At 35.5% G+C, this 25,250-nt stretch overlaps 1 protein-coding gene across 3 annotated transcripts in view; it reads left to right on the forward strand.

Moving 5' to 3' along the window:
* Positions 1-25,250, forward strand: part of SNTG1 (syntrophin gamma 1) — a 357,236-nt gene that overhangs the window by 212,813 nt on the left and 119,173 nt on the right. Inside the window, exons 5-8 of one of the 3 annotated variants that reach the window (XM_063326847.1) lie at positions 1,196-1,253; positions 3,796-3,839; positions 3,947-3,988; positions 24,634-24,736. In XM_063326847.1, the coding sequence (XP_063182917.1) occupies positions 1,196-1,253; positions 3,796-3,839; positions 3,947-3,988; positions 24,634-24,736 (247 nt within the window). Of the gene's footprint in view, positions 1-1,195; positions 1,254-3,795; positions 3,840-3,946; positions 3,989-10,741; positions 10,882-24,633; positions 24,737-25,250 lie in introns of those variants that run through there. The other 2 variants (XM_063326848.1, XM_063326849.1) reach the window with 2 other exon arrangements.

Below are 25,250 nucleotides of genomic sequence, written 5' to 3' on the forward strand. Positions count from 1 at the left end.
TGGGTATAGATAGGTGGTTCAGCTATTTTCTCTTTCCCATTTTGAATTTTTATTTCTTACAATAGCAGGCTACACCTCCTATGACTAATTTGAAATTCTGTGATTTCACAGGAAATTCATCTTTATTCCATAACAGAAATAGCTGTTGAGCACAGGAGTCTGTTCAGTTTCAGACAATTGGTTATTGCATGAAGAAGGGATATGTGCTGTTCCTTAGACCATGAAAATAACCCATGTCAGTCCTTTCCACACCCCGACACTGAATGCCTGGACCTAAGAAAGCCATTGTTTCCAAAGAGAAATCTGGCTTCTGAAGAGGACTCAGCAAACTCTTAACCAGAATTCCTAGGCAAAATTACAGTGTGGCGGACTGTCATTTCTGATGATATGAATTTCTAAAGGTTGCATTCAGGCTTAGATTTTGATGTTCTGTATTGAAGAAAAAATATTTGTGTCTCTGTGTATATTTGTTTTTCTTTTCCTTTGAGTTTCCTTTTTTATTTAAGGTTTCTTTTTAACACTTTGTTCTTAAGCACCGTGAACGTTTCCAGTCCCAACAGGATAAATTGAATGAATCAACAGCATTGAATTGCTGTTGCACTGTTGAATTACCATCCAGCTTTCCTTTATTTCCCCCCATTTAATGAACACCTACTGTTCCATTTTTTAGTGTTTCTTTTCTGTTCCTTGTTGCTTATCGCACTGCTTTGCTCACTCTTTGTGCTTGTATGGCAGAGACAGAAACAAACAAAGGCTGCTTTTGAGATGAAAAGTCCAAATTTGCTTTTCTTGGGCTTTTGTTTACCTGTTTCTTGCCAGCATGAAACACATGTGTGGTCACGGTGTGGCTGCCATTGTAGTGCGATGGCCATTTTGCTTTGGCAGGACACCACTTCATACACTGAGCTCTCCAGAATTCACAGAAACTGATGTCTATTTTCTTCAAGTCTTGTAGACTTTTGAACAACATTAAAGTCACTTCCTGAGCTGATGATGGCAACTGAGAAGTTCTTTATGAGAGGCAATAAGGAATTAATCACAATCAAATATTTATTTAAAAAAAAAAAGAAGAAAAGCAGAAACAGAGTTATTTTCTAAGTCTCTCTGAAAACTGCAGTTAGAGAAAGGGCAAAATAATTTTAAGCAAAAAGATATTTCCAGTGACTGACAAGATTGCCATTTATTCTGTTTTCAGGGTGGAGCAGAACATAATATTCCAGTGGTCATTTCTAAGATTTCCAAAGAACAAAGAGGTGGGTGTCAGATTAGTACACTGTGTTTTGACGTGCTCCTTAAAGCAAAGTGCAATTAAGTCTTGAGGTTCTTCAGGAGGTGTTAAACAAATGCTCTTGGTGTACCATTTCTCCCTCTATACCATTATGCTCGCTCTCTTCCTCTGAACCGTTCTCTGAAGACGTACGGATTTTGTATTTGGAATATTTTGTAAATGGTATTCAACGTGATATTTTTTCAAAGAAAGTTATTGTAAAGCATTATTTTTAGGGAGAGAAATAGGAAGGTATTTAGAAAATAAAAATTTTTAATAAATTGAACAGAAGTTAATGATTTTGTGGCTTTTATTTCCAAATGGTTGTTGCCAGGAAGCTGAAGCAGATTGGATGTTTGGCCATTAAAGCCTGGTAACACAAGAGAATGCATGTCTTTTTATACTGGTTAGTAGGGTAGTACTCAGACAGGGGTGGGTAATGGCAGAACCTTGATAATACCCCTATGTTATTTTAAAATTAGGTGCTTTGCAGCAGCTCATACATAGCAAAACTGGTGCTGCATAAGGTCTTAACCATACTTATTTTTAGTAGCAGGGCTGGTGCTGAATCTCTGTATTGTTTTTAACTGGCAATATTTTGAAATTATGGGAATGATATAATACATACTAGGAAGGTGGGTAATGGTTAAGCAGTTCATGATGTGTGCAGTGATGATAGATGAAGGTTGTGAATCAGTATGGTGTATTTAATATCTCTGTTGTGTTTGTGTGTATTTGTGTACATTTGTCTAAGGTCAGAAACATAAACTTGGAAGCATTTCCCTCCGTCTGTAATGCAATAATTCTAGGATGCTGCTTCTGTACAATTAAAATCTGCCAGCATAAAAAAACCTCATATTCTCCCACGCACATAAAGAGAGGTACAGGGGAATCAGCGTATTGAGAACTGAAAGACAACCCTGAAAGGCAGATGTGGAAGTTCTATGTAGGGAGGCTACAGAGTAGCATGGAATGAGCCCCTAGGGAAGGCAATAACATTAACCTTAAGAAGTTATACTTGTGACTCTGTTCTTTTCAGTAAACATATAAGTATGTAATACATAATAATGTGACATATATTACCTACATTAGCTATTAAAATGCTATTAAGCACTGCAGGAAAAAAATATGAAAGATAAACTTAAGTTTAATTGAGCACAGAAAAGCGCACAGTTTTCTTTTATTTTTGTCATTATTTTTTTGCCACCGTAGCTGATGCGTTATTTCTAACCTCAATACCTACCTGAGCTATAATCTCCATTACTGCTTTCAATAAAAATACTGCTGATTTTTAGAAGCTAGTTTTGAGGGACATCTCTTGTGTAGGAGACTGTTGTCTTGGGGTGTAGGAAGTATCATGCCATGTATATGTACTAAGGATCTTTGACAGAAAAATTTGCTGTTTGACCCAGAACCTGTACCTCAAAGCTCTGCAGGCTTGGTTCTGCCCTCCCAGTTGACTCCAGCTCTTTCTATGGACGTCTAAACAAGAATGTGACATTTAATGCAATTCTTAAATCAGAATGTTTATCCTCCAATAATTTAAGCATCCTTTGTTACATGTAGCTAATAAGACCAGTCCTTCAAACACATACTTGAGTATCGTAATCTATGTCAATATTGATTCCAGTTTTAGAACTCATGTAAATAAGTAAAGTTTTTGGATCAAGACCAACTCTAGTCTTTTCTAGACAGCTTCTTCTGTGATGTTTTGAAATACTATAGATAAATAATCCCATAAAATCTCTTAACATTCCTTAGTTCTCATGTTAGGGGTTATTTATTTCTTTATAGACAATTAATCTTTGTTATATTTCTTGTGTATTTATATAGTATATTTGCATTAGATAGCTCTGTAACAGCACAATATTTAAAAATTGCAACTGTAGAACTAGATTTTGTAAATTCCCTTGGAATAGGGAATATTCCCTTGGAATAGGATATAGCTTTGTTTTAAAAATCAAATTCAGTTTGGCTGGTTATTTTGTACAATACACTTATTGTCTAGCTCTTCAGCATATAAAGTATTACCCAGCATGAATACTCCACCGAGTTTATCAAGGATGCAGGATTTAAAGTATCTTTGGTAAAAGCTTACATGTTATACTTGTAATTCATAAGTGGCTCTGGAGTCTCCACGTTGCTTTTTCCTCAGAGTTTGTAAGAAACAGTCTCTCACAGGCACATAGGACTTAGTCCTGCAGTCATTTTCTATTCAGAAGAATATTCCATACCTCACCATAATGGCCTGGAAGATGCTACTGACTGATGGAAGATGTTTCATAGTCTTGTACTTGGGCTGGGTAGACTCTTTCATTGTGACACCGATATGCCAGTATTTTGGAATTTAAAAAAAAATCCGAATAATTTATTTGGATCTCGTATGTTGAGGTTTTTTTATGCAGTTTTTGTTTAAATTTTTAAAAGATTATGTAAAAACATTAAATTAAATAGGAATATATGTACACATACATGAAATGTAGGATGTTTTGTACAGAATGAGTGAAAAATATGCTTTCTGTTTTCAGCGGAACTTTCAGGTTTGCTCTTTATAGGAGATGCAATTCTACAGGTGAGTAAAATTGCAAGTTCGTTTGTTCATATTTTTCTAGAAAAGTGAAATGAAATCTATACTTATGAAATGTAGAGTAAGTCTTCTCTTTATCTTTTTAATAACAGATTAATGGAATTAATGTGAGAAAATGCAGGCATGAAGAAGTGGTGAGCTTTTCTGTTTTTTGGTCTACTTTTTGTCTTTTGTAGTTATTAAGATGATAGTGTACGCTGATAGCAACGCGCTGCTATGAGTTGTATTGTTGTTATCCCTAAATAAAAATAACTGTACATTCCTTCATGGCAAGCAACTAATATCTTAGTGCAATCTCTTCTTCATAAGTGTGTTGTAATTGCTGTTCTCAGATAGACTTTTCCATATTAAAGGTGATTATTTTATTATGCAAATTTTAGCTGTACATATTCCAACATTTCTTCTTCTGGCTTATAGCTATCAAATTTCAGCAGTGCTGCACCTTTCTGGCTGTGTGAGGTCATTTTAATTTCAAAAGCTGTAATTTGCGCTATGTTGGAGATTTATTGTTTGGTTGGTTTTAATCCTATTTAAAAATTGAAACAAAACTATTTGTCTGCATTTTCATTCTCTGGCTGTTACTTATGAGAATGCTCTCCTCAAGTTAAGCTGTTATCAGTACTGTCTGAAAATAACAGTGTATTAAGGAGATTCATTCTAGAAAAGCCATATGTATTTGAGAGCTCTCGAGTAGGCTGGTTCCCTTGTAAGTCAGCTGGTAAGTTCTGTAAGTTCCCTGGTAAGTCAGCTTTGCTAAAAGTATCATCTACTTTTGTTATATTTCACTTTTTGGCTCTTCTTAACTACTTTCAGAAGTAGGAAACCCTGTATTTCAGAAAAGAATGCCAGAAATGAGAAGATTATCAAAGAAATTATCTTTAAATCCTGTGTAGCTCCATAGAATTTGTACCTGTATTTTTAAAATAATGTGGTAATGTTATATTTGAAAGTTTACTTCTCTAAAACCTAGTTCGCCAATTCAAAGATGCTTTGTATTTCATACAGCATTCTGTTACATGACAGATCATTGAATGTATGCCATTCAGGTATGGAAAGCAAGAGTTAATAAAAATGAAGTTCCGATTAACAACTTAGTGCAGGCTGAAAGATTTGATCACTGCACTATTCCTCAGAGTGCTTTTGTGCACGGGTTTCATGTTGGAAATTTGTGCTGCAAATCATGCTTCATTCTTCAGAGCCTTCGTCATACCACCTTCTGTATACACAGGTTAATAGTTGTATTTATAGTACTTTTAAGCTTTGGCTGTGCAACAGTGATCAGATTTTAATCTTCTATGAGTTTACTGCAGTTGTAGAGTTTAATATGCATTAATATGATAAATATCTCAATGGGATTTAAATAGGCTGTTGGAATTTCAAGACATGAGAAAAGGTTATTGCTATAAGTGTAGACTTGAACACTCAGCGGCATATTGAAAACTGCTAATAACACCAGTTTTGAATATGCATTTGTGTATGTGCAAGTGTTTTAGGAGTTTAAGCAGCAGATAAATTTTAAATTAAATCTTTATTCTAACTAAGAATAATTCTTAAGAATTAATACTAAGTATTGAGCAATATTTAAATAAGATAAAATGTCTACATGACATTTTATAAACTAAAATATTCAGAGGATTTGTAAATATAAAATATAAAATAAATATAAAAACCAAAGTAAATCAACTCTGATAACCTATTTATTTCAGAAACATTCACTATCATATGTTATTTATTTGTGGAGTAAATTTATTGTAAAGACTGCTATAGTAATGATAGATATAGTTGTGCATTGTGCAGCAATCTGTGGGTTTAAGCACAGCCCTGAATAAAGGGCAAGTACATCAACTGGTCTGCCAGCAGGAGTTATAGGTGGGATTTTGCCTGCGGCATGCCCTTTGCAGTTTGACTTGTTCGAGCACTTCTCTTGCAGGGTCTTTATCAAATACAGGATCTGTACCTCTAATGTCAAGGTAACAGAGAAAACAGGAAGCACGTGGAGCATAGTTGCTCACAGCAGGGAGTTGAACAGTAGTGGAAACTTAATTTTCAATTATTATTGCATTTAAGTACTTTTCAAATGGCTAGGCAAGGTACATGAGCTCGGAGCTTTGTTTCTTTCCGTTTTTTTCTGTAACTAATTAAGACTTAGCAGGTATTATATTATCTGAGAATACCTTAGTGTTTTGGGTTGTCTTAACGCCTTAGACAATATTCATTGTAAGTCAGCATGGATTTTTTTTTCAGTGTGTAAAACGGAAGATGCCCAGAGAAAATTCAGACTTCTATCTGCAGTGTGCGTCCTAGGAGTGTTCATTCTTTTTCTAGATACAAAACTTCTTGCTGCTTGCAGAAACGTTTTAGGCATATCTCATGTCTTCATAGCTCTGCAATGAAAGGATCTGTGGCATAATCAGTGCAGCCTATTGCATTACACTGATGATTAGTTGGCCCTGGTATTTCACTTTGCTTCACTGGTAACTATACTATACAGATACAATCATTTGAATTTCAAGATTAAGTAGTTTAATCAAATTAGTGCCATCTTTCATAGTAGGGAAAATCTTTCCCCAATATATAGTGAACTTAGTTGGCTTAACATTTGTGGGCAATCCGTTGTTGTCTTTATTGTCTTCCATTTGTTAGTAGATCTGGTGATACAGTATTCAGTGATGCACAGATCCTGTTACCCAAGAAATATACTATAATCTGAAGCCTGAATCTGACAGATAGGTAGATACGTAGGTAGGCAGATAGGTGATAGATAGATAGACAGACAGACAGACAGATAGATAGATAAGACTCTCATAAGACTGGATAGGTAGGTTTAGTCAGTTCTCAGTGTACCTTACTGGAGGCCTCTACACAGATCCTTTCTCATTTTTTTAGCTTTAGGTGAATCCCTTAATTTTTTAACTTTGTTTTCTGCTTGTAGAAGGTGAGAATATTATTCATATTATGCAGGCACATTATGAGTTTCTATCAAAGGCTGAATGTCAGCTTGTTTGTCTTGGGTTCTAAAGACTCCCTTCTGAGTACAGCATAACATTGCTTCAGTCTTAGTGCTCTCCTATGGTAAAATAAACACATGTTCTCTGTGGTGAAGTATCATCATGGGAGGAAGTTGAGAAACAAAAAGTCTAGCAATTCTCTTAAAAATATCTCTCAACATCATACTGGCAATTTGACTCCAAAAATGCAGTATGAACTTTAATGTAGAGGTAAGGAGAATGCGTTATATCTCTTAATTTATGTGAGTTTGTGCTCTTTCTGCTCTGGATTTGTTAATTATTCCTTTTCCAGTAGACTTTCCTTTATGGCCTACAAGACTTTTGAACGGCTGAAATTAGGATTATGCATAGACAGACCTACGAGTTTAGATTTCTGTCTAATGAATATGGTCCAACAATGCATAATTTGTCAATCTGTACCCCTAGTCTTTTAAGGGTTTACAAGGGATAGGAGTATTCATAAGGCTTGAAACTAATATATTTGTAGTCTGAAAACTAATGTATCTGTGGCTGTTACCTCCATTTATTGTCCAAACATAAAACAAAGATAGATAGGCAATCACCAACATAAAGCTACGAAAGTAGCACATGTGGACATTTTTGGTGATTCTGGGGCTAGCCACGACACCACTAACAATGGATAAAATTCTGTGAGTGAGAGACCCTGCTGTGAGCTACTTCCCTTGAGCTGCTACTGAGTGGCTTGGAGCAGGAGAGTACGAGTCAACTCTTTTGGTAGTTGCATACTAACAAAAATCTTGTATTGGATCCACTGCTTTTACTTTTTCCAGGGTTATAGTGCACCAAAGCATCTCGGGTCCCTGGAGGAGGAAGAATTTCAGTCAAATGAATGCTGATATCTTTAAGATTATGTCTCTGTTATTAACATTGTGAATAAAGCATCTCAGGTAGTACCAACAGCTATGGTTACATGTCACTGGGGTTTCTTTGGATCTTAGCATCTGTTTTTCTTGTAGGGAATAAAAATAGAATTCAATGAATATGAATATGAAATGATTTCGTATTTCTTGTATTTGGGGAAAATTCAGGGGACGTTTCTAATGAAAAATGATATTTTGTAAGTGCCATTTAACGTGGCATTTGTGCATTCCTTGAAAAGCAATAGGAAAAGCTCATGTAAAGGTAGATAGGTATCAAGACAGCACAGATGTTTAGACTTTGGTGGATGTTATGTACAGCTAGCCATCAGCTAGCCATCAGCCATCAGCTGCATTTTGCATAAGATGTCTTTTTCCAGCAGAATGAGCTGACACAGGGCGTCCACGTGCAATGCATTGTATCTTTGCTTCCCTGCTTTCTCTGCATTCATAGCAGGGCTGTAACTGTGCTGGCGCTCCGTGAGTCATATATGTTATATGAAACATAGGGATTGCATGATATGAAATACAAGGATATATATTCATATGTATATATGAAATATAGGGATTGTAGTCGCTTAACAGCAATCATGTGCAGGTGATGAAACTCTTAATCTGATGTTTTGTTTTAAAATTATGTTTTCTTTCAAACTGATTTTTAAAACCCATTATGAATAGTTTTGGTAATGGTTTTCGTACATGTTTTTAAGCAGAAGAACGAGCATATTGTATTTGTAAGACAGGACTAGAAAACAAATGATCTGCAATCTCACTCCATCTTGACTTGGCAGATGTGTCTTTTGGTAAATTATGTTTTTATGTTGTCTTTGTTTCCTTAACTGTGAAACAGAAACCGAGAGTATTATCAGGTTTAGCTCGCTGAATTATATGAAGTACTTCAGAATCTGTTATAGAAACAGATCTCTACGTTAGTATTGTGCTGTTTGGTGATAGTGATAACAGCAACCTGCAAAAACAGATTACCACCTTCTCATATTACGTGGCAGAGATCCTGTACTGTGTTTCCCCTCCAGACTGAATGGTAACTTTAAATACTGAAGCTGCATAGTCAGCACTTCTAGAGAAGACCATAATCAATCTGCGATTTGTAACTTTTGAATTTAGAGGTGAAATGTAAACTTTTTTGGAAGTCAAATATTTCCTTCATAAGATGAGGCCAAGTTTCTGCTTTTTCCATACAGCTGCTGTTTTCTATTTGAGACGTAGGTAATAAAAAAAGTGCTTATGTCACCTTAGCTACCCTGGTGCAATTAATGAAAACATCTGTTACAATGTATTTACAGTGTCCTTATTGTTCGTATATTTGTCAAATATTTCAGCATTGATTTGAAATGAGTGTCCATCAAGTGGAAAAGAACCTAGCAGGTATAAATAGTTTACTCTTTTTCACAGTGTGGTGGAAATTCCTTGGATAAGGGTATATCCCGGAGCAGTATTCTTAACACGTATTCAGTTGCTTTTCTAATCTGTTTTTTTGCTATGGTTTTTTAGTGTTTAAGTAATTAAGTCTTGTGCCAAACTCAGCAAAGGCTTGAATTTATTCAAGCACTATGATGTTAGACTTTTAAAATACATTGGTGTGTTCTTGTCTTCCTCATTTATATTTTCATTTTTCTCAAGATACCTGTAGAATTGTTAGTCATTTTATTAAGATTTCATCTTTTAAAACTACTCATCAGTACTGCTGAGTTTTAATAGAAGGGAGCAGAATATGCCGGCATGACTAATACCAAGTCTATATGATTAATATTGTTATATCCTTGTTAAATAGCTACGGTCCTCAAAGCAAAAATCCATTAGGGTTTAGTGGGACAGAGTGAAAGACTGAATCACCAGTTACGGTACAACATCCTTCAAATAACTGCCATTGGCTCCTCCTTTGTCATGCAGCTCTATTAACACTGAAAGCCTGAGCTGCAAAGAAGAGATACAATTGAGCAGTGGATTTAAAGTGTGTACCATCAGACATGCTTCGCTTGTGACCTGGTTTACATTGATATTTTGCTGTAAAGACTCAGGTTTCTTTGCTCCCTTGGGAAGCAAATAGTAATATTTTCATGTTTGTTTGTACGTGTGTGTGGTTTACCCTCCAGAAGACTTTTTGAAAGATTTCATTCTGCACAGCATCTTCCAGTTGTGGAATATACCTCAGTTTGACTTTGGTACGGGGACTCCGTTTGTTCTTTGCTGTGCATAGATGTAATACTGTACAATAATTAAAAAATAAGAAAATGGGTCTAGGTCTCTGGTAGAACACCAGAGTCCCAATTGTTTTTAATCTGTTTCTGTATCGTTTATACCTGAAAAAGCATAGCCCACTTTGGCTAGGTGTTTCAGTTTTTTGTTTTCCTCGGACTAACTACTCCATGATAATCTAGTGAGAATAGACAAGAGCAGCATAGAGAGCATCAAAAGCCTCCAAAAGGCAGAGGAATTAAACATATACAAAGCACTCCAATTTAATGTAGGAAAACTAAAACCTTCTAAAGGCATGAAAATTATCTTCCCTGGTCACTATTGAAAAAAAATTGTTTACCCATATAGACTAGAAAATACTGTCCGAGTGGCAACAACTGTGATTTCTTTAAACAAGTAACAACCATGTGCTATAAACTGAAAGCAAATGTTTGCCTCTAAAAGACAACCTCTATATTTCTTATGGCTTGACATGGGCCCAAGAGAACACATTGCACAAAATAGAGCATGTGTACTGATTTAGGCAGCCAGAAGGAGTCGTAAAACAGAGGTGTGCTCAAAGAAGTGCAAATGGGCACACACATGGAGTCTTCTGACATTTTTCCAGCAGTTGCAATACCTGAGTTAACTCTTCAGAATTGTCATTATTCTGGCTATAGTAAAAATCGAATGAGCGCCAGGAAGAAACTTTTTATCCAGGGGTTATCTAACACCTGTACGTATTTTTAGGTCTTTTTTTTTTTTTTTTTCTCTACAATGGGTCTTTGTCTTTTGACAGTTTGTTCGGTGGAGGAGGAAGAGGAAAGGAGAATGGACTCTATATATTTTTCAATAGTATCCAGTGTTGGACTGTTCCAGCCAGATACATGGAGGTTTCCAGATGGCCCACTCCATACTTCTCAACCACTAGTATGGTACAGTATGGTACTGGTGTTTTGGTATCTGTTTGTCAGCACTGGGCCAATTTCTAGATGTATACTTTTTTCTTAGTGTTGCCCTCATAGTACTGGTGTCTTTCTACAGGTTCAATTTGGTACTGCCTGTTTCCCATTAGCTGTTTTCCAAGACTGTGGCCAGTAAAACAGCTTGCAGTTGTAAGAGGTTCACGAGATCACAAGGAAAATTTTGGTGCAGGTGTGGTTACAAAGGGAAGAAACTCTTCATTAAAAGCTACAAAGGTTGCCTGTTCTTTAGATTCTAGTGCAGAGACCTGCAGGAGTTGTTGCCTCCCTGTGCTGTTAGTACTTTTCTGAGCAAAATGGGAAATAGTGCTCAGGCTGAAACGGCATTACCAGGATAATGACCTATGTCTTTAAAAGAGGTCTAGCAAACGTACACAGCTCTATTCCACTTCACATGCCCTTGTCAAGCCAGTACCGATTCAGAATATTTCAAAGGTTCTAATTCATAGAATCATAGAATCATAGAATGTGCTGTGTTGGAAGGGACCTTTAAAGGTCATCTAGTCCAACCCCCTGCAGGGACATCTTCAACTAGATCAGGTTGCTCAGGGCCTCATCAAGCCTGTGATGACCCATTAAAAGGAAAGTTAAGATAATATTCTACATCAAAAACCTCCCATGTTTTAACATGTTGGTGTGCAGTTGAAAGTACTGAGGATATTTCTAGATTCCCTGAAATACTGAAATGCCTTCCCTTCTTATGCTATTCTGAGTTCAATGTATTTACATATTAAATGGACAGACAGAAGTGTTTCACAAAATCTTTGCCATATTTCAGTCGTCTGAAAGGGTTTTTTGACATCTTTTGTTAATTCATATTTACATGAAAAATCTAATACAAAACACACTCGAAATCCCCTATGCTCTTCAGGTCATAATATATTATTTCCGAATTGCTAATTGCAGAGAGAAGTGTTGGTGAGAGCTAGCATTTACTGTAATGAATGCTAACAGATGAAATACTTTGTTTAAACATCTTTCACCTTGAAAGGCTGTGTAAAGCATCTTTATATCGATCAATAAGTGAGGTTTTAGAGTAAAATGAATCACCTGCACAACAATGACAACAACAACAAATCTGTGAGACAAAGTATTATTATTTTTTTTTACAATTAAAACACTGGGAGCTTTGGAATTTGCAATACCAAGACATTTAAGTTTTTACTTTTACTGCCACAACTACAGCTTTTAATACCCTTGAAGGTGTCAAAACCAAAATCTCAACAGGAAAGTGTTATCTCAATGGGAGTGTGCTTTTTTTGAATCATCTTTCTGTTTAAATGCTCCTTAGTTAGTTTTGAGTTTTGTGGCATCAGCACTGTTTTGCTTATTTTCTGAATTTTTGTAGAAACTGACAGCACAAGCACAATGAAAATGGTAAACGCAGAATTAGTAAGGTTTGAGGAGCCTAGACTTTCTAAAAGTGAGAACTGTAGTTTGTGCATTCATTTGTGATATTCTGACGTATTCACCTAGCAGCAAAGTAACAGAATTTTACAAAGCAGTTTGTTTTTCTTTTATTGTTGATGTTGCAATTTTTGCTTCAGAAAACACATTCACTCCATATAACAGTCTATAAATTATGTTTTTAATAGGATTTTATAGTCTCAAATGGTAATTAACTACTGGCAAGAATGGATTTCCATGGGGTTATTGCCTAATTATGAAAACAAGAAAAGACCTCATGCTATAAACTGATTAAACCTGTAATTCAGCACATTTTCATCATTATGCTGAAATACAAATTAGCTTTTTTACTTCTTTGGAATTATACGTTAATCTCTTCTCTTTCCAAAATATCTGTAAATGTCCTCCAGTTAATTAATACCCAGTGTGAGTACCTCCAAACTCAGTTTTGCCAAGACCCTTAAAATTTAGATGCTGATGAAAATGATCCTAAAAAAGGTTGCGTCAATATTATTTGTGAAAATTTCATATTGCAGGGTAACTATGTCAGATCCCAGTCCAGCAAAGCACATAGGTGTATGAATTTAAGTATTTTACTAAATTGGGGACGTGCTCTTTTACAAATATTTATGAAGAAAATAGTAATTTTCTCAACTGCAGCTATATGCGGTACAATTATTCTGCAGCAGAAAGGCTGCCACTGCGTTAAATGGCATGAAAGTGTGTTCTTATGCATTTTCTTGACTGAGAACTTTTACCACTGAGCACAATCCTTGAAGTACTAAAATACCTTTCTCAGAGATTAGATCCTGAGCTGCCAAGAAGCTTAGCAGAGTTAACTTCACATATTGATCTAAAACATTACTTCAAATACAAATTTGTTCAAGAATTATTCTTTATGTCATTGTGAAGTTGATAACATTTAGGACTGGACAAATAGGAGTAGGCTTGTACATTAATATTTATTCAAATTGAGAATTAAAATTTGATTTCAAACTCTTTAAGACCATTTTGTATTCATTTTTCATGAGCGTTTATATGCTGGTGCTTGATTAGTGTGACTATTCATGAAAAGTAAATGTTAAGGTCATATTTGCCAACAGCAAATTTTATATTGAATATGTAAATGTGAAATTTGCCACTAGCTGTGTGTTTGACCCCAGCCTTGCAATGGGATTAGTGTGAGCAAACTCATTCTGGGACTGATCTTTGGTTTTTCCCCCAGAACTGAGGCTCTGCTTAGTCAGACACAATACTCACGCCGTGTTTTCAACAATCTTAGACCTGTCTCTCTTCATAAAAGATTTAAAAAATTAAGAATGTACTTCAGAATGCTGTGTCAGCTGGATGACTTTCACTCTTCAACCGTTAGGAACAGAAACAACAGCTGACATGTTATGTAGTTTAGTAAACTGTATGCATTTTGAATATTAGTAATGATGTTTTCACAAATTGCATATATAAAAACTATACTTGTTTAGTAAATGTGTTAGAAATTTCATATAGAACTCAACTGTGAGAGCGCTTATTCTGGTAAATTTGAAGTGTGGGAACAGTTTGGCTGAAGGAGCAGGGGATTCTTATACATTTAATAGATAAGCAAGCAGCTTCATCATTTTGTTAATACTCAGGGCTAGAAAACTCAGACCCTTCATGTTCGTTGCCATAATGAAAAAAAAAAAAAATAAAGTGCAGTATGATCAATTGTGAAAAGAAAGAACTCCAAATCTGTTAAAATGGATAATTTGCTTGGAATTATTTGCTTCTATTGAGGAGCACACATTACCTGCAAAATTTGGAGTCCTTAATTCCAAGTTATTGTCCAGTTTCTGTTACAGCTTACTAGAGAAAAACATTTCCACTTTCAACTGGGCTTTGATTTTTACTCTTCCTTTTTTCTACAAAAATAAATTCATTGTTGAAAAATCAAAAGCTTCTATCTGAAGCTTTTTGGCTTTGGCATAATGTCTTCTAGCAAAAGAAAAATATCTATAAAATATTTGTAAAAGGATTTCTAATGATCTTTATTCCAGTTGTAGTTGGTTACTCTAGGAATCATGCAGATAAATATGGAACAATTTGGTTTATTCTGTAAATATAGCTGATGTTATTTTATTTTTCTTCATGTAACATGGATAATGTCTTTTGTTTTTTCATTACGCTGAATATTTTATGTGACTTTTGTATAGGGGGTAGAGACTCCCAAGTCACTAAGTCATTCTTCGAAGGTTTTCCTGACTAATTGCTGACATATGGCTATTGGTTTTGAGAGGCCATACACAACATTTTTCTTCAATTTAGTTTATGATTATCTGCTGGAATCTGTTGTAGTCTTATATAATGTTGGATAACTCATACACTAGACTTATTTTTTTCCCAGAATAATGAATGTATTATCCTGCACTGTATGCCATAATACCTGCAGGCCACAAGAAAAATCTTAATAGTCTGTATAAGAGATATTGATATTATCACCTTTTTGTTGGTTTTCCCATTTAGTTTGTTAGTAATTTCATGACTGAAGCGCTGGCCTATATCCAGCACTGAGTGTTTTTGTGGCTGCTGTTATCACCAAAACGTTTCATTCCAGTATAACCTATCTTTTTGCACATTACTGGATGTTAAACAATAACTTGCTTAAAGATGTATCAGGGAAATCTGTGATGGTATATTTAGTATGGTGGATATTATAATATACTATACCCTAAATAATCTTTATTTTTTTTAGTCCAAGACAATTTCTTTTATTAAATTTCTCTGCTTTCATTTAAAGGTTGTTTTACCCATTTTTTGCTATCTGAAATTCTCTTTAGAGAACAGCAATACCAAGAATTTGTTGGTAGCCTACAAAGAATTAATAAATGATGGTTCTGGCTTATTCTTACCACTTTATATTATATTGGAATAAAACTCACTAAAATTATACTATTTGCTTGAGTAATAAAGATAGATTTCACAAGGATGTTGCGCAGATATGATGAGTAGGAGAAATTTCTTTATATTATGTGTGTATTAAAATATGGCCTAGATTTTGCTTAGAAGAAAAAATAAATCTTTGCATTTTTATGTCATGGATCCTTGAAGGTAAATATGCAAAGCCTCTGGAGGTTGCTTAATGTTCTATGGGTGTTGACAGCTTTTTTTGAGTATTCTCCATAACATATAGTTGAATGGAAAAAAAACCCACCACAATCTCAACATAGCCTACTGCCACAGATGGTTTCCACAGTTGGTCCAATTATTGTGTCCAAAAACCTTGCATCTTAAAAAAGAAAGCCTCTGTAGACAGGTAGGATAGCCTATCGTTCATCTGGCCATACACACCAGTGCACACAGGATGCTGTGCAACCTTTTTACAAAGCTGTGTAGGAATCAGTAGATGCTACCATAATAGTAGTGTAAATGCTTCTTCCATTTCAGTAGGAATTTTGTTTTGTTTATTGTTTTTTTGCACGTGACTCCCAAAGCAGCTTCGGTCAATATTTTATTTGGACAGTGTCAATGAAATTGATCCAAAAGAAAATCTGGTTCCTGTGTAAATTTCTGAGCTATCATACCAATGAGAGGTTTACCCAAATATATACAATTGTAATGAAAGTGTGTGGTAATGGTAGAAGATGAAATACACATGTCAATATAACTAGTTGAAACCAGAATTAGGCTTATGGATTTATATTTGACTGATGGATGGGTTGAGTAGTTGACCTAAACACATGGTGGTGATTTTTTCAGTGTCATTGAGTTGTAATTTACAATTAGAAAAGTATCTTAAAGTTTTGTGTTGTCCAAAAGAATTTGACCTTTCATATCTTTAAAAAAAATGCAGAATAAATGCTGATTAATTTCAGACAGACTAGGAACAGTTCTACTGGTATTTCTTATATTTTCTGTGTTATTAAGGGGTTTGCCTCATTCCTCTTAGCCAGTTGTTTTTGAAATCATTAAATATATGATTACAAAAATATGTGTTCATGAATTAGCTTAGAAAGATAGTAGGTGCCCAGCAGCTGGATGAATAATAACATTCAAAAAGTGGAACAGCTGCGAGAGTTTAAACAGAAGGACTTCTTAAGGCTGTATAAGTGCACAGATCATTCAGTGTAGCTGGGTAATCCTAGAGAAGTAGAGCCATACAAGGAGTAGGTAATGTGAAAACAAATATAGACAGTTCTCAACTCTGGCATATTCTCACTACATATAGATACACTGAAAAAGCTCATGAAAGTTGAAAAGAGTCTGGATTGGAGTCTTCTGGTTCTTCGAATTTTTTTGTGTTTTCATAGGTATTTTCTTGTCATAAGTAACTGCATATCATGTAGAGCTGAATGGCTAATAAATGCACCTTTGTGTATTTGTTTTGTCTATGGACCACAGTCCCAGACCAATAGTAGTCCATGGAATATAGGTTGGGAAACATTAACAAGACCCATTGTTTGGAATTAGAATCAACACTGGCATTAGAATCAACAGACAGGCTCAGCTGGGATGAGTCAAAGAATATACTGGTAGATCATAGTAAATAATTTATTAGAGTTGAAATCTATATAGGGAATTCAGATTTTCCGTTTTTCAGAATATGGTATGAGATAATTTCAGTTCAGAGACCTATGTTGTCCCCTATGACTTATGGTCAGGGACTCCAGGGTATGGTGTTTACAGTTTTGATAGACTTGAATTTTTAACAAGTTCTAATTCCTTGCTTTTCATAGTTCCTAGGTTGGAGTAATGGGCTTCTAATGATTTAATATGAACTGTGATGACCAGTAAGTGCAGTCTTTAGTGAAACAGGATTCAAAATTAGGGTACATGACCTAAGAATGCAAATTAAGCACTTACAATTTTTATTTTTTTTTATGAGTGGTATTTATTAAAGATGCTAAGGTTAATGAAAGAAGAACAGGAAAATGCTGCAAACTTTTCCTAGCAGACTTTTGCTTTCATAATTTTTTCTCCTCAGGTGTTTGCATTAATATCTTTTGTTCAGGCAATCCTGTATTAGTTTTGAAAAATAAATATGCAACTAAGCAATAATTGGAGTCTATTGCTATTCGGATTTTACTGTTGATTATGGAGCATAAGAAAGTTTAAATATTTCCAGAAAGCTGTCATTGGATCTTTTAGAGAAACTTGCATGTACTCCATTCCACAAGTGTTAGACTTAAAAGTTCAAAAACAGATTCTTTTTTTCTGTCTTGACCATAAATATGTCACTGAAGTGACAATATTCTCTTTTTACCTTGGAACTGCATTGAAGGAAAAACTGACAGGAGTCTGTCCCATCTGTATGACCTATATTTGGTCCTCTCTTGCCTGATGGATTTTTTTTTTTTGTGTGTGTGAGTTAATTAGATTTCCAATAAATTATTTGTGAAATTAATCTCTTTCTCTTATCTCCTCATTACGCTTATTCACGTTGCTTACATCTGATTATTTTAGTAATTTCCTATGAAGGAAATACTGTAGATGTCTCAGTGTTAGCTAATATAAGTGGCCTACTTTGCAGGTACGCTTGAAACATGATGAAGTATATCTATTTTTAAAGGTGGGTCACTTAGTTTTCTCCTAATGCTTTATGCAGGAGTCTTGAGGGTGCATGTTCTGCTACCTCTGTGTCTAAAGCCTATGAGCCTGTTAAAAACAGGTAGGGCAAGGATCAATAAAGGAAGCCTGAATGTAGCAGCTGTGAGATGACTGGTATGATGTTGTCCATCTGAGAAACCACTTGATGGTCTATCTTAAACAATTGCTGTCACCTGGAATCAAGAATAATTTTGTTCCTAAGTGGTCAGTCTGATGGGACTTTTCAAAAAGCGTCAAACCCTGAATGTCCATGTATGTTGCTCTGAAATTATCTTTTGTAGAGTGCCTTAGTAGCTGGAGCATTCCCTGAGTAAGTGCTACCTCGATTCAATTTCCGTGACATCTCGAGAAGCCATAAACCTGTATCTGCCACTTTTCAGAAAAATTGGTTAGTGGTAGGCTCAGTAGGATATCTTTGCTGAAACTACTTATCTTACTGCATCCCCCTGCACTTTTCTAAAGCAGTGCTAGTAGCAAGATACATGCAGAAGAGGGTTCTGAATTGAAGGCATGTCTTCCTCCATCCTCTGCCTGCGCACCGTTCTGCCCTGAATTTCCTTTTGCCCTGTTTGAGAAAGCTCAAAGTTCTAGTGTGCAGCCCATTTGGGTTTATATCTAAATATCTAACACAGGTTCTGGAACCAGACAGCAAAAAATTGAAAGCTACAACTATAGTAGTATCAAACTATGGTCTAAAGTACACTTCCGAGTCGTGAAGCCTGAGTAGGAACTGCTGTCATAGTTTTCTCTGTCTATCAGTAAAAGAAATTTTCTGAAGGAAGAAAAAGCTGTGATAGTTTTTACTATTGCATTTGTTGATTATCTTGCATTGTTGGCAAATACTGTGATAAATTTTAGATCGTAGGAGTTAAAAACTCCCCATACAGTGATGTCTCTATAATGCAAATATTCTATATTAACTACATGACTTTTAATGAATAAAAGAGTTGATTTTTTTATTTTTTTTAAATAGGCATAATTCAAGACAGTTGTGTGCATGCATTGAGCCTTCTAACTTTGGGCCTTTATGTGACTGTACCAAAATGCATGTTGTGATATCTGCTGGTGGACTTGATACTAGTGCATTGTGTAACTCTGCACAGTGGCTAGGAAGGTGTCTTCTTTTTTTTTTCTATCCCCCCCCCCCCCATGTTTATAATTCACAGTATTCATCAAAGAACTGCATTTTCCTTTAAAACACCCTGAAGAGCAGAATTTGCTCCAGTTCAGGAGAGCACAGATCCTGGGGACTTTATAAGTCTTCTGTTTGAAATCTTTACCACTTCATTGGTGGGCAAATTTCATTGGCAATTTAAGAGGGGATTTACAGTCTTATTCAGGAAAGAATACTTCCTGAAATCGGAGGGACTTCATGCTTCAGTGCTTTTCTGAATATATTGAGAGAGACTTCAGCATATGTTCAAATGTTTTCGTGAACTGGGACTTTAAAAGGTTTTATAAAATTAAAAGGCAATATCATTGTAGACATTATTAATAATTCAGACCAGTGTTATTATTATGTAGAGATTTTATTCAGCAATATCGCACATCACCATAAAATTCACTTCAAATGAGCCCTTGCCATCATTACAGTAATTTCATGGAAATATAGACACTGTCACTCCAGAAACACTGGCTCTTCTAATTTCACTATTTCACACAGCTACTATTTCAGACAAGCACAACAGTTATTTTTGCCTGTCTCACTTTACTCATGAATATCCTAACTTTATATAGGGCTATTTGTGGTAGAAGTAGATTAATTCTTGATTCCACTAGTAGTAAGCTTATGCTTTGCGTCAGAAAGTTCATTGCTGGTATTTAATGTTTCTGTTTGTGTAGTTCCTTTCACATCAGCTCATTCTACATTAAATATATATATGATTTCTGAAACACCAGCAAGAATTTAATATATAGCCATGATGATGATGACATGTTAAGATTTTTCAGTGTCACAGCTTTTTTCCTGTTACAGAGACAACTTGATTAGACACCGCGCACCAACAAATCAATAGCTAGTACTGCTCACTAGAAGAAACAAAAAAATAAAACTAAATCAAATAGTAACAGCAATACTAAATAGCTTTTCATTATTTAATCCATACAACATCTGTATCGACACATTAACTGTTACTATTCATTGCTAACTATTAAAATAAAAACCTGATAGTTAGGTGAACTCATATGCCTGAATTCTAGGGCTTTGTAGATGATCTCGAAAATATTAAAAATCTGTGGCTTTATTGAAAAAAACCATACATCTTGAATATTCAGTCCAGCCTCTGGAAATAAAACAGATTATTATCCTTCAAGGATACAGAGAGTAAGCAAATCTTTTTAATGGTGCCTGGTCATGCATTTTCTGCGATCTGGGATGCAGTGCTTTAGAAATTATGAGGTCAAATGCATAGACATACAGATCTCTTCCAAAGGGAGTTTTTTCTGTGGCTTGCAGTGGGGAGATATAGTTTTGTTAGACTTTGGAAATGGTAGGGCTACTACGAAATAAAATTTTTGTCAGGCAAATATTCCATGGATTTAGCACTATGAATTTATCTCACCTTCACCAAACTTTTCGTATCTGATAAAAAATATCTTAGGAAGTTGCTGCATTTTTTACTTGAAATTTTGAAATAATGTTTCTATATTCAAAATCAGTATGCCTTCCAAAAATATGTTTCTTTTTCACTTTTTAGAATTTAGGTCCATTTATATCTTTTTACATACTAGGGCAAATGTTTTAAATATTTTTATTTTATGTAAGTTTAGAAATTACTTCTCTATTAACAATAATGAACTGAAAATTTCATACAGCTACATTTCGTTAATACTGAAATTTTTTTTTACCATTTTTACATGGTGGGGATGAGGCTCTAATTCTATTCCAGGACTAATAAGAATTGTTATTTGTGGCTAGCATTATCTTTGGTAATTTGATTGCCAAGTCATTATAGAAACACTGTTTCTTAAAATAGCCACTTTGTATTTTAAAAGAAAGCGATTAATTGTGCACTAGTCACTCAGCGAGTAAATAGCTAACTTTAAGAAGATGGTAAATGTTAGTTAGTTCTACCCAATGTTAGAATATTTTTGCAAGGGATGAGAGAAAAGAAAACCAATCCAAACCCCAGCTTTTTCTAATTTGTGGGCTAACGCATCAGGAATTTAAGGAATTTAACATAATAATGTCAAAATATGGAAGTAGACATTGCAAAATTAGGAAAATCCTGAAAATCTTCTAAATGACTGAAAATTCTTAAGAGAGCTTCATGCTTGCAGGAAGTAGAAAATAGTCCCTAGCTTTTTAGTCTTCAGTCATTTTTATCATGCATACAATATGTGATGGTGCTGGCAAAATTGTCAAGTTGGTTACTCTGATCAACCTAGTTTTAAGGTTTCCTTATAAATCAAAAAAATATGCTGTAACTCTGAAAAGGATGTATAAAGGATTTAGTCTACTTCCCTCTTATGTTTGAAAGTAGCCTGTAAATATTTCTAGAATTATCGCTGCCAGAAATAACAAAGATATACGTTGCCAATGGTAGGGCTTGACTGACAAGGTATTGACAATGTATATACAATCAACGTAAGGGAGCTTTCTTCTAAGTAAGAGAGCAGAATGGATGAGCATTTCTTTATCTAAAAATTATATCATGTATGACAATTGGTTTCTTCAGTATGTTCATGAATTGACTTCAGTGGTAAAAGCTCATTATTGCTTTGTTGGTGGAATACGGTCCCAATTCTTCGGGTCCACATGGATATACTTGTGCAGATAAATTCATTTTTCATGACTGTACATTTTCCAAGCCTGAACAAGCAATACATTTACCTTCGCATAGTCCTCATTTTACCAAAATATCTTTATGAAGTTTTGAGCTAAACTGATGTTAGGCAATGAGGGAGAGAGAACTAATTAATATACCCCTATCTCTGACTATTGGTAGAATTCCACTCATGTCTGTAAAAATCTAGAAACTCATACTGTATCGTATCTTCCAGACAAACTGTTTGACTCCCTGTTTTCAAGTATGTTCTTTTTTCATAGACATAACTATCCGTAAGAGTTAGTCACATTACTTTTGGCTGTTGCCTTCTTTTTGTAAAAGCTATCAATTTTCCATTCATGAACATGAACTCTTCAGGTATTCCACTAAAAACATTCTTCAGCAAGAGTAGATTTCCTGTTGAACCTCCTTCTCTTTCTGCATGGAAGAACAGCAGTATGGCATGGTGTACATGTTGAATGAGGACACAAAGCAAGTGAATTCTATAAGGCATACTCGATTTAAAACACCTCAGTAATTGCTCATTTCTTATGTAAAATACAGGCCAAAAAAAAAGTAAAATAACAGTAAAGCTTTCAGCTGAAAGCTACAAAGAGACAATTAATAAATTTAATTAAAAATCCCATTTTCTTCAGCTAACCTTATTTCCCAGAATGGCTTTGTTAAGGGCTAGAAAGTAAGTGAAATGGGATCGATAGCTCGTCTTCTCTCTTGTAATCATTACCTGGTAGTTTTCTTTTTTAATCTTTTATCTCTCTTTACTCTTCACTCTGCGTGACAAAAGCTAGTCACTTTCTGGATTATATGCTTCACACCCTTCAGTGAAATAAGTATTGCTGATTTCAACAAAACTGTGTTCCAGCTTAAATTTTTCATCCTGGGAGATCAAAAGGTTTGAGAGAGAGGGAGAGACGTTAGAGAACAAGGTCACAGTAGACTACTTATGGTAACTTCTAGCTTTTACAGAACAATATATTATCAAATGAAATAATGTAGACTTGTGTCTTGTTTTACTCTTGGAAGAAGAAAGATTTAGGGGCACAGTTTACTGTCTCAGCTTCTTTCACAAATGATATTCACTTAGGTATCTTAAAAGGTGACTTTATATAAATTAAAGTTGGTAATGCTGTAACTTCTCCACTTATTTCTTCCCGACTCCTGAGTAAAAAAGAACTATTTTTAAAAAGGCAGAGGGTAGCTGTATTTTTCCTGCACTTTGTCTCTCCACATCTGTCATTTCAACAGAGAATACATGCCTGTCAGTTTCTGCTTTGGCTATGACTACTCTGAACAGTGTGACTGCTCCATAAGAGAGGGGAAGGATGAATTTTCTATGAAGGCTGAGGATATGGTATGGTTTCTCTGATGGAATTCAGGACTTCAGAGTCTTGATCTACTGTTCCATGGATTACAAGTCATCTTGTTTCTATGACATAAGTACTGCTTACGAATTCTAAGGTATAAAACATACCAGAATTGGGAAGTGCTTGTCGAAGAGGCTCATGTTACAGATGAAGTTTTTGGCAAGCAGTTTAAATTGATGAGATTGGTTGTGATTTGTGTGTGTGCGTGTGTGTTTATTTGCGTGCATACATCTAAATACACTCTAAATTGCAAACTCTGCCTTGACAACCACTGTGGTCTTTTAAACAATAAAGAGACTAAAATTTCAGAGTGGATACTGAATTAAATATTCTGTCATCGTATTATCACTCCTCTGTTGCAACAGTGTGAAGTAGGAAGTATTGTGTTTAAAGGCAAAGTCAACATTTTTTTCTTGAAGAATTCCTTTAAGTTAATGCAGTGATTCCATTTGAAAGCATCCATGCGTGTAGTTACATGCATGTATGTAACTAAATCTGTAGGATAGGTTGTTGATGGGTACAGATTAAAGAATAGCAATCCTCCATAAATTATTTACAAGGCTTTCTCACAAGCAGCAGCGTGACAGAAGGATTACTTGTGTGTTACCCAGCTACCACAAAAACACAGAAGAAAGGGAACAGATATATGCCAGTTTAAAAGGTTTGTCTAATATGTCACTGTGTAACATCTCTCTGAACGCTGCTCCCAGCGAGCTGGCTCTCTGCACAGTGTGAGTGCAGTGACTCAGAGAAAGGAATGGTGCAATCTTCTGCCTTTGTAAGCCCAAATTAAATCAGCCCTTGAAGAGTTTTGAAGCCATAGAGCCAGAAGAACAGGAAACGGTTGTTCTCTGAAACAGGGTTATGTGACCTGATGCTTCTTGGCTCTCATGTTATAAAACGATTCAAATGTTATTCCTCTGCTGTTAAGCATAGCATTTTGCTTAGTTGCTTTTGCGCCTTCTTTGTGCCACCCTGGGGAGGTGCTTGGGGTTCCCCTTCTCTGCTGTGCGTCTTGAGGTGTCTGTCAGCCATACCACACAAAAGCTAAAGGCGTGACCAAGAGCTGCAGGAGCAATTGTGGGAGAGTACTGGAAGGCTGAAAGCATTCACAGCTGGACAGGTGATTTATGCATTCCAAAATGCAAGACACCCTTTGGCAAAACCCAAGCTTGTGCTTATCTAAGACTTGAGGCTTAAAATAGGTACTTTTCCTCTGTTGCTGTAAGGAAGATTAGGTCTCTCATCCATGCTGGAGTGCTTTGGCTAAATTTAACTCTGGCTGTTGGAAAGACTTACTCCTAGGATTAAGGCACAGCTGTGGAAACTACTGCCAATGTTTTGATTGGGGATTTATGAGAACCTCGGGGAGAGTCTATATGAGACTGGAAACACAACAGACAAGCATATAGCAAGCTTTACGTCTTCCTTTCTTTTTTTAAAAAAATGTCATTGCAATAAATTACTGATCAGTTATGTTCTGGTATGTGAAAGCTGTGTGGCATTACTTACATTTGCTAACGGATTTTGGTCATACATCTGTTTCAAGGTGTCCTGTCTGTATTTCTCTTCCAGGTTCAGGTCCTTCGCAACGCAGGGGAAGAAGTGACCCTAACTGTGTCCTTTCTGAAAAGAGCGCCTGCTTTTCTCAAACTGCCACTGAATGAAGACTGTGCATGTAAGCCTTTATTACTTGGCCAAACGAAAACTCAATTCAATGCTCATGAATGTTTGCAGCTTCTGAACCTACTGTGCATTGAAGATGATTGACAGCAGCTTTTTCGGTCAGCATTGCTGCCTGAACATGAGCTGCTTGTATTGCCAGGTCTTTTACTAACATTCACCTCAAGCAAAAAATTGCTATCTTTGCTTGAAAAACAGATCACCAGGCATTTGGCTGGTGTGAATCAGCGAAGTTGCAGGTAAGGCAGTGGAATTCCATTAATTTTCAGTAGCTCACATCCTGATGCAGAGTATTTAAGAGAGTTTCTTCAAGCAGTGTTAGATAACATTTTAGTCTGAAAGAGTTTTGTCTTGTAAATGTGAAAATGAGTTTGTGTGTGTATATTTAGAGGGCTTAACTTTACCATTTAAAATTCAGAGCCTTTGGTGGAGGTGTCTGTCTACCTAAAAATAAATTACTCTGGAATGATTAGTATTTTGTTTAAATCCAACCGAGTTTTAGTCAGCTA

The sequence above is a fragment of the Chroicocephalus ridibundus genome, chromosome 2 (assembly GCF_963924245.1).
Source record: "Chroicocephalus ridibundus chromosome 2, bChrRid1.1, whole genome shotgun sequence".
In the NCBI taxonomy this organism is placed as follows: Eukaryota; Metazoa; Chordata; class Aves; order Charadriiformes; family Laridae; genus Chroicocephalus; species Chroicocephalus ridibundus.